The sequence below is a fragment of the Saccostrea echinata genome, unplaced genomic scaffold (assembly GCF_033153115.1).
Source record: "Saccostrea echinata isolate AGI-Se365-2 ecotype Australia unplaced genomic scaffold, CSIRO_AGI_Sech_v1 ptg000008l, whole genome shotgun sequence".
Classification (NCBI taxonomy): Eukaryota; Metazoa; Mollusca; class Bivalvia; order Ostreida; family Ostreidae; genus Saccostrea; species Saccostrea echinata.
The window spans coordinates 4129216-4138755 of NW_026889757.1; the positions used below are offsets into that span (position 1 = coordinate 4129216).

Consider the following 9540-nt stretch of genomic DNA (forward strand, 5'->3'; position numbering starts at 1 on the left):
CTTTCGTTTCGGGACGATATCTTTAAAATCATTTGATATTTTGCAATGAAATTTTATATAACAACTACTTAATGCATAAAGGAGACACTTATCAATTTTGAGGTCGAACGTTAAAAGGTTAAGATCATAAATTCATATATTGCAAAAAAAGTTTCCAGATGATAACTTGAGTTTTCTTTGAGCCTTTTCAATGAAACTCAATATCATAACTCCCTATGGCCTAAAAAGACCACCATTGATTTAGAGGTCAAAGATATGAAATTCATACATTGCAAAAAAAAAAAAAAAAAAAAAAAAAAAAAAAAAAAAAAAAAAAGCAACGACAACAAAATGTTTAAGGGTAACTTGGTGTTCTTTGAACTTTTTCTATGAAATTTAAGATCACAACTTCCTATGGCCTTGAAAGACTACTATTGAATTTAAGGTCAAAGGTCAAGGAAATTCACTTTCGTTTCCGGGCGATATCTTAAAAAGTCTGAAATTTTGCAATGAAATGTTGTATCACAGCTACTTGTACCTATGGCCTAAGGAAGATACGTATGGATTTTGAGGTCTAAAGTTTAAAGACCAAGGCCAAAAATTAATATACATGTTGAAAAAAAATGGTTTTAAGTTGACAGTTTTGATTTTCATGGAGCCTTTTCAATGAAGTTATATATCATAACTCCAAGTGTCTTAGCAAGGACCTCTACTGATTTTTTTAAGGTCGAAAGGTCAAAGGTTAAGATCAGAAATTCATACGATGCAAAAAAAAAAAAAAAAATTCCATACAATAACTTTAGTTCTTCTTAGCCTTTTTGAAATTATATACCATAACTCCAAATGTCATAAAGAAAACCTCTTGATTTTTACGTCAAAACGTCAAGGTAAAAAATTCATATCTTGTATAAAATGGTTTCCTGCTGATAACTCTAGTTCTAGTTCTCTTTGAGGTTTTGCAATTCAATTTTATACGCTTAGTCAATATGACCTAAAGAAAAATTCTTTGATTCTGAGGTTAAAAGGTCAAAGTCCAAGGTCAGAAATTTATGTATATCGCATACATAATACAGTTTTCAGGTGATAACTTTAGTTCTCTGTATGCTTTTGCGATGAAACTTAAGATCATGAATTTCTTTAACTTAAAAAGGACCCCTACTGACTTAAAGCCAAAAACTGAAAGGTGAAGGTTGACATTTTTCCCCCTCAATCTGTATATATATATATTTTTAAATTCTTCCCTCCTCTTTTTCTTCTTCAAGCGGGGGACACAAATTCCCTGAATTAGCTTGTTTTTTTTTTTTTCCAAAATCTGTTTTACATCTATTTTGATTTACATATATTTCAATTAAAAGAAAACCGACAGAAATTTTAGTCTAGGAAAACTCTACCAGAAAACACAGCTAAACCCTAACTAAAATACTCTATACTATTTTTAAGAAAGCTCGGAAGAATAAGTTTTTAATTTTTTTCATTATTAACGAGAAAAATCAGAATGACATGTCTACTTATAGAGTACTCCAAATTTTGACGGCTAATGACATTAAGGCTAGATTGAAGGAAAAGTAAAAAAAAGAAATTAATGGCAATATTCGGCAAACAGAAAAAGTTCCAAATCGAAACACAATCTTTCAAAGTATATTTGGAATTTGCAAGCTTCCGCCTCTTTATATCATGCAGTTTTCACGTAAAATAAATTGCAAACACCATTACGTACGGTTTTAATCTTTACCAGTGCAAAATGATCTGCAATCGTGGATATGGAAACTACTTGCGGGAAGTTCTAGGGAAAAGAACGATTTTCAGCAGGGTTTTTTTCCCAAAGATGGAAAAGTAAGTACAGACCAGAAAAGTTAATGAAACAGAGCTTTGTAGGTGATCTAAAGACGATGGCGGATTTCTGCATTTAACATCCACCTCAGATACGTCAAACATACCCTAGGTCCCAAAATAATGTCCAACGCACTGATTTTGTGACGCGCAACACGTTTTATTACGCGATCATCTTACCAAAAATCGGGGTCTTCTTAGACTCTTTATTAAAGGATATATGTTTTATAAGTATTACTTAGGGGAATGATGGGAACTCAAACGAATCGACAAACTTACAACTCAAAAACTCGAAATTGAAGGTTGTCTTAACCCAACACACCCTACGAAATAAAAGTAGTCCACTACATTAGGCAGACTTTCTAGAAGTCCCGCAAGCAGAGAAACAACCATAACCTAATCTCTCCAACACTAGCATATGGAGAAAGGGGAACGGTAGTCATCACAAGACCATGAAGTCCACAATGACGAGAGAGTGGCCGAACCAGTAATCACAGTCTGAGACAAGAAGTCAACGCAGAGCCTACCTTACATCTAATACAACTGTAAATTTGAGATTCGATTTTCCTTGTATTTCTTAACAATGTAACGGTCGAAGGCCTTGTTACAGAACTTAATAATGATCAAGTAGCGGAAACAAGACCATGTATTCCGGCAAAGCAACCGTAAGGCATCCACTTCGCTAATCAACAGACTATAGCTACTGTCTGTCCTTCTCCAGCGAACACCATCCCACCGAACCCCAAAACATTTTTAAAAAGGTATATGTGATTAACTTTATTCACCAGAAATTGAACCAATGATTGAAAAGATATTATTACAACCTATGATTCTTACAATTCTTTTTGAAGATTCTTACACAACTGCTTTGTAAGAAATTACTTAACTGCATGTGGATCTACTTTAATACAACCTTGAGGTTGGCTATGATTAAAAGAGAAGATATCGAAAATGACGGTTTTCTATAGCTATAGTGAAATCCTTTAGATCTATTTTCATGAGCTGGCAAGTTAATAATATCCTTTTAAATATATATTTAATTGCATGTTAATTGCATGTTATAATGCCCTTACATGTCAGTGTGACAGGAAATGGGATTTTCTTTTGTGTGAACAGTACTGGTATTTCTCACATTATTATATGAATTATAAAAACTTTCTATTCTGAAAAGTGTAGGAGGTGACATTCCAACAAAATCAATGTATCCTATTAGCATATTTTGCACAGAAATAACTTAGTTCAACAAATGGCATTTTCCCCATAAATGATCAAATATCAAAATCCAAGTGCCATGAAAAACTCTGATATATGTACAATTGAACTGCAAAATAAAAATGTTCCCGTCTAAAAAATACTGTAGGAGGAGTTATCCGGACAAATAATGTACCCTATATGCAATATTTTGGGAAAAAACCTGGTATTTTTCTCAACTATCTGTAGGAATTCCCATTAGTACTAATTGCACCTCGTTATAAGCAGACCTATTTTCTTCTATTCATATGGAGCAGAATTTATTAAACAACTTCAAAAACTTCTACATGAAAAGTCTTGATGCGACCTTCATTTCAACATTTCGATATAGCGACTTTTTAGCAATTAAAAATAATCATTTCCATTCCTACGTTCATTCGATATATCCCTTTGAATTCGAAAAAAGATACCATAGAGTCTGACTTTAATTTTTGGATATTTCAATAGAAAAATACGTTAATGGTAAGCTAACAATAAAACATTTTGATAAACGTGATGACATCAACTTTTCTATCGTCAACTTCCCTTATTTATGTAGCAATAAGTATACCATTATCGCCTGCATATGGAATTTATGTCTCCCGTTGATTCGATACGCAGGAGCATGCTCTACGTAAGAACAATTTCCAAAAGGAGGCAAGCTATTGACAAGTAAGTTGATGAAACAAGAATATCAACAATCTCGTTTAAAGTCAACATTTTGCAAATTCTATGGTCGATAAATGACTTTGTCAGCAAATACAATATATCATTAAGTCGAATGTTGACTGACGTTTTTCATTGTTAGGTCATTTTTTTCACGCTGAATTGTCTACGGATTTTTGCGTTTGTCCGATCATAACAGGGAGCATATGGCGGGTATTAGCGATCAACAGGGGATGTGTACTCCTCCGTGGCACCTGAACCCACGTCTGATGTTTTTAGAGGCCCGTGTTTGCTCTGCTCCAAATCTGTGTTGTTTCCATGGACTTTTGAGCTTGATCACTGTGCATTATCCTCATATTTCATATAATAAATAATCAAAAGTCAAAACCTATGTAATTATACAATCAATTGTACATATATCAGAGATGAGCACATTTCTGATAAATGTACAGTTGATCTGCAATATAAAAAAACAGTTCCTCTATTGAAAACTGTAGGAGGACAAATGATGCACCCTAAATGCAATATTTTGTCCCCCCCCCCCCCAAAGTTCAACATCTGGTTTTTTTTTTTTCATACAAAATAATAATTAAAAAAAAAACCAAAATCCAAGTAACATGCATATTTCTGATATGTGTACAACTGATCTGCAAAATTAGAAAGTTCCCATCTTGAAAATTATAGTAGGAGTTATCCGGACAATTAATGTACATTTTTGGCAGTGGCCCGTCAATCCCCCCTCCCCATTACCTCCAATTCGATAACCGGATTTTCTCCACGAAAAACCCGGTTTAAATTGTTTATGATACAAAAAAAGAAGTGATTTTCATTAGAGAAGGTAATAAAAACATATATAATTCATATGTTTGTCTTTAAAACAATAATCAAGATCATGGAACATTCTAGTATGTTTGTTTTTTGTTTAACGTCCCTCTCGAGAATTTTTCACTCAAATGGAGAAGACACCACTTGCCTGTGGAGGGCTGCAAATTCAGTCCTATACTCGGTACTCAGGACCATTGAGCAGTGAGGGATCTTTTACATCCCAGGACCCACTGCGACACGGGACCTCTGTTTATACGGTCTCATCCGAAGGACCGGTCTCCACGTCCCGCAGTGGGATTCGAACCCGCGACGTAAGGATCAACTCCTTACATCGTGGAACTTTCTACTAAAATTAACAAAGCAATTCTTTATATGGTATAAGAAAAATGAATTTAGGAATTTCAGTTGTCCCCAGAAAAAAAACCCACGAATTTGATTAAAGTTTTTATTTGTTAATTATTATTTTTTTTAGATGTTGTGACTTTAGATTATTAATTGCTTAAGTACATCACAATTGATTTTTTGCAAAAGAAATATTATACTGATTGATTTTAATAAATTATGAATTGTTTGGTTGCAAGATTAAATGCTTTGGTGAGAGAGTGCTCGTGACAAACCAATATCGATCTACTGCTTCACAGTTATCCATCGTATGGTCCACTTGTTGAGCAGTTGTAGTTCCCTCCCATTTTAGCACAATTTCCATTCAATGAAACACTAATCTTCAAATTTCATTTTAGTTTTATTTTGCAAAACACTTATTGATTAATACAATTATAGCACAGGCACTTGTTTCTGTAAAACAAATTTACCCATAGTATAAAAATAACACCAGGTATCTGACTCCGAATTACATGGGTGCCCCTTCCCAGAATCGCAGTCATTTACGCTTATTACGCTTATTTGAATGATATTGAACACTTCCAGGACAAACTCTGATATTTCACATAACGAACAGTATTCGAGCACAAATGTCCATTTAACATTACAAAATTGGAGCAGAGCAAACACGGACCTCTGAGACATCAGAGGTGGGATCAGGTGCCATGGAGGAATGAGCATCCCCTGCCGACCGGTCACACCCGACGTGTGCTCCTTGTCATGATCGGGGAATTCCGTCGACAATTCAGTGTGTAAATAATGGCCTAACAATTAGTGTTGAAAAAAGTCAGCATTTTACGTAATGAAAGATTGTATTTGCTGACAAGGTCATTGTATCGACCATAAAACTTACGAAATGATGACTTTAAACGAGACTGCTGATATTCTTGATTCATCAACTTGTTTGTCAATAACTTACCTCGTTTTAGAAATTGTTCATACGTAGAGCATGCTTTGGCGTATCGAATCAACTGAGAGATATAAACCCCGTATGCAGGTGATAAGGGTATATTGCTGCATAAGTAAGGGAAGTTGATGATTGAACAGTTAAAGTCATCACATTTATCATTTATTTAAAACTTTGTTGTTAGATTACCATTAATGTCTTTTTCTAATAAAATATCCAAATATGAAACAGATGTGTCAGACTCTGTGGTATCTTTTATCTCAAGCTCACCGGGATATATCGTGTCGACATAAGAATGGAAATAACCATTGTTAATTGACAATGGTAAAATGTTTAAGCTATATAATAAAGGAGTTATTAAACTTATATTGGTGAATATTGGCACTCGTGCCAATATTCACCAACATAAGTTCAATAACCCTAAAATATCAAATTTGATTCTCCTATATTTGAACCGTGTTCATTCTTATGAAAATTTTGAAATGAATTATCAATAGCGAAATGTCAATATTGATATGGCGAATAATGATTGTCATTTAATGATGAAATTTTAATAAAAATCCTTTGACGTTTCCAGGAAAAAAAACCAGAACCTGTCTCGCGCATATCCCTAGAGATCAAAGCTGTCAGAATTCAAATTGCAATGAGGAGAATCTAAATAAATCATAAAGTTATATTTCATCATTAAGTAACTAAAAAAAAATATCCAAAATATTTGCATCATGAATTGAATTGAAATGAATGAAAGTTATTGTTTATTAAGAGTACCGAAGAGCAGTTTGCTATCTGGTATCTTAGCACATGCCTGTCTTAGAGAAGTTTAACTCACGAAATCGGGGAAAAAATAATATCAATTGAGATGGGGTCGTGAGGACCACTTGAACTGGATAGGTAAAACTTGTTCGATTAGTACTGTGTTCAGTAAAGTATATTTCACTCTTTTCAGACGTATTTGAAAGAAAAAATGTTATGTTTGTAATTAACTAAGGAATAATTATTAATTGAAATCATAACAATCGGTCACACTTGAAAAATAAAAATTTTCCCAGTCTGTGTACCTATCCAAAGTCTATTCTTGACATCACATGCAAGTGACCAGCAATCATCAATGTCAACTATCTTTTTGTCGAAGCGACCATTAGCAGTTAGTCTCCAAACCGAGTTTGAACCATTATTTACGACATAGATCCGGCCCTTGGAATCACAACAAATGCCACGTGGTATAAATTCCGACTCTTCCATGCACTCCGGGGCTTCGCCATCAAAAGAATTCAACTGGTTCCCTTCAAAGTCTGTCAATACCACCTGAAGAGTAATCCAGTCCGACACTACAAACCAGCTCTCTTCTGCGTTTAAGGCAATTCGAGCTGGATACTGTATAGTGTTTCTCCCCATTACTTTCTTTTCTGTCTTCATGTTTTGCATCTTGACCATCGATGCTGATGGGTTTTCACTGCAGTTATAAAACACGTCTTTTTCGGTTAAGCCCACAGTGAGTGTGTTGCTATTCCTGTCAAAAGTCATACCACGGGCACAACATTTGGTACGCAGAAAGGTTTCTGGCTCGGTATCACCCTCTTTCTTTACAACCATTTTTCTTGCATTACAAGATAGATAAACAGTTCCTTTTCCATCATAAGCGATGTCATCTAGTTTATAATCAGTGACAAAAGTGTCATGACATTTGCCTTTTACATCGTATAATTTTGCCACTCCTTCATTTCCCATACATATCCATGCTTTGTCGTCTTCCACACAAGAAATCCCCGTTATCACGGTATCCTCCATTTCACAATCAAACCATTTTACAAGTCTTATCTCTTCAACGCCTTCCTTCTCCTCTGGAATTGAAATGAATCCAAACAGATCTCTAACTTTCTCCTTCATCAAGAACCCCTTTACAAAGTCAATATTTGTATTGTCCTTCGCAGGTGGTTTAGCTGTAGAATTTTTCACTTTTTCCAACATTTCAGTCAGTTTTGTGCCGTGAATAATGATATCTATATCGTTTCCTTGTTCTAAAAGCATAGTTGAAAATTCATAGAGCCCTAAATACTGCAACTTGATTTTTTCTACATTCTTCATAGCACTGTTGTCAGGAGAGTATTCCAATACCTTACTGGAACATTCATCTTGAATATCATCGACTAATCTGTGAAAAAGTTGTGCTTGTTCCCTTATATTATCGAGAAGTTTTTCCTCAGTATCTAGCATCTTGTTTTTTTCTTTCTTTGCTTTAGCTTTTTCGTTGGACAACTTTTCAATAAAGTCACGATGTTCCGAATTTTCAGTTGCACTTTCAAGGGAATTTCGAAACTCAATAACTGCCTCGGATATATCCTTACACTCATGACTCTTATGCATTGTCATGTTGCAGTCGATGCAGATTGGTTGTTTACAAGTTACACAAAAATATTTCAACTCCTGCGTAGTATGATGATCACATAAAGAAACACTTTGTGATATCATTCTGTCTCCCTTTTCACTAATGGTTACAATTCTATGACTCTTAGTTCCTTGTAGTTTGGAATGTACCCGAAGACAAAATGAGCAGTAATTCTGATCACATACGAAACAGTAAAATTCAGCTCTCGTTTTTTCTCCGCAAACATCACACTTTAAAATCGCATTTCCATCCTTGTTGAAAAAGAAGAAATTTTTGGGAAAGCCCTCTTCTTTATTCTGAGGAATTTTACTTACAGCTCCACAAACAGTACACTCATAACTTGAAAATATACCTTTCGCCTCAATCTGGTATTTCAAGCATTCTTTGCAGAAGGAATGATAGCACTCCAGTAACCTTGGATCTTTAAAAGTTTCGTAACAAAGTGAGCATTTAAGTGTGTTTGGGTCCTTCGCCTTTCGACTTACGTTTTCTCCATTGTCTTTTTTTCCTCTGCTTTCTCCACTTCCCCTTCCTGTCCTGCTATCCTTTCTCCCTTTATTTTCCCTATTATCATTTTTCCCTCTGCTTTCAACACTATCCTCTCCTACTCTGCTGACTTTTTCTCCTTCGTTTCCCCCATTGTCATTTTTCTTTTTGCTTTCACCACTGTCCTTTCCTGTTCTACTGTTCATTTCACCTTCACTTTCCCCATTGCCATTTCTCCCTCTGCTTTCAACACTATCCTTTCCTTGTCTGCCGTCTCTTCCTTGCTCTTTTTCCCCATTGTCTTTTGTTTTTGTAATTTCTCCATTGTCCTTCCCTTCTTTATTTTCATCGTTGTCCACGGTATTTTCCGTTCTAACACCCAAGCTTGCCATCCTGAACGGATATATCACCACTCAGAAAAGCTTTTAGTATTAACAAAGTAAATTGACTCTCCTTTGATTGATTTTTCAGATGCAAAACAGAGCATTTTCAATCCACATCTTCTTGTCTTGAACTCACAGATACATTACGCAGCATTAAACTTACAATGTATGTCCGCTGTATTATGTAAAGGAAAAGTTTAGAATTGAACAATTTCTCTCGATAGCACTAAAAATGCTGATGTAAATACTACAGTTGGCAACGAAATCAAACTCATTACCTCGTGGCAGTTTTGTTATGCATCCTTTATGAGCGTCAGATAGTTTTTCATCTGCCATGAATTATTAATCACTCTTATCTTTTAGATGTTGCAAATTATTCTGTGATCCGATAAATCCCAAAATGACAATCTCGATGCGTGACATCTCTCTTTATCCCAGGTGAATATAGGATCTTTTTCTCCTCCTTC

The 9540-nt window shown here is 34.9% G+C and overlaps 1 protein-coding gene across 1 annotated transcript; it reads right to left on the reverse strand.

The window, feature by feature from the left end:
- Window positions 1-6838: 6838 nt before the first annotated feature.
- LOC133181156 (E3 ubiquitin-protein ligase TRIM33-like) lies at window positions 6839-9082 on the reverse strand. The gene has a single exon (XM_061315696.1). The coding sequence runs from the start codon at window positions 9080-9082 to the stop codon at window positions 6839-6841; it is 2244 nt and encodes a 747-aa protein (XP_061171680.1).
- Window positions 9083-9540: the final 458 nt, after the last annotated feature.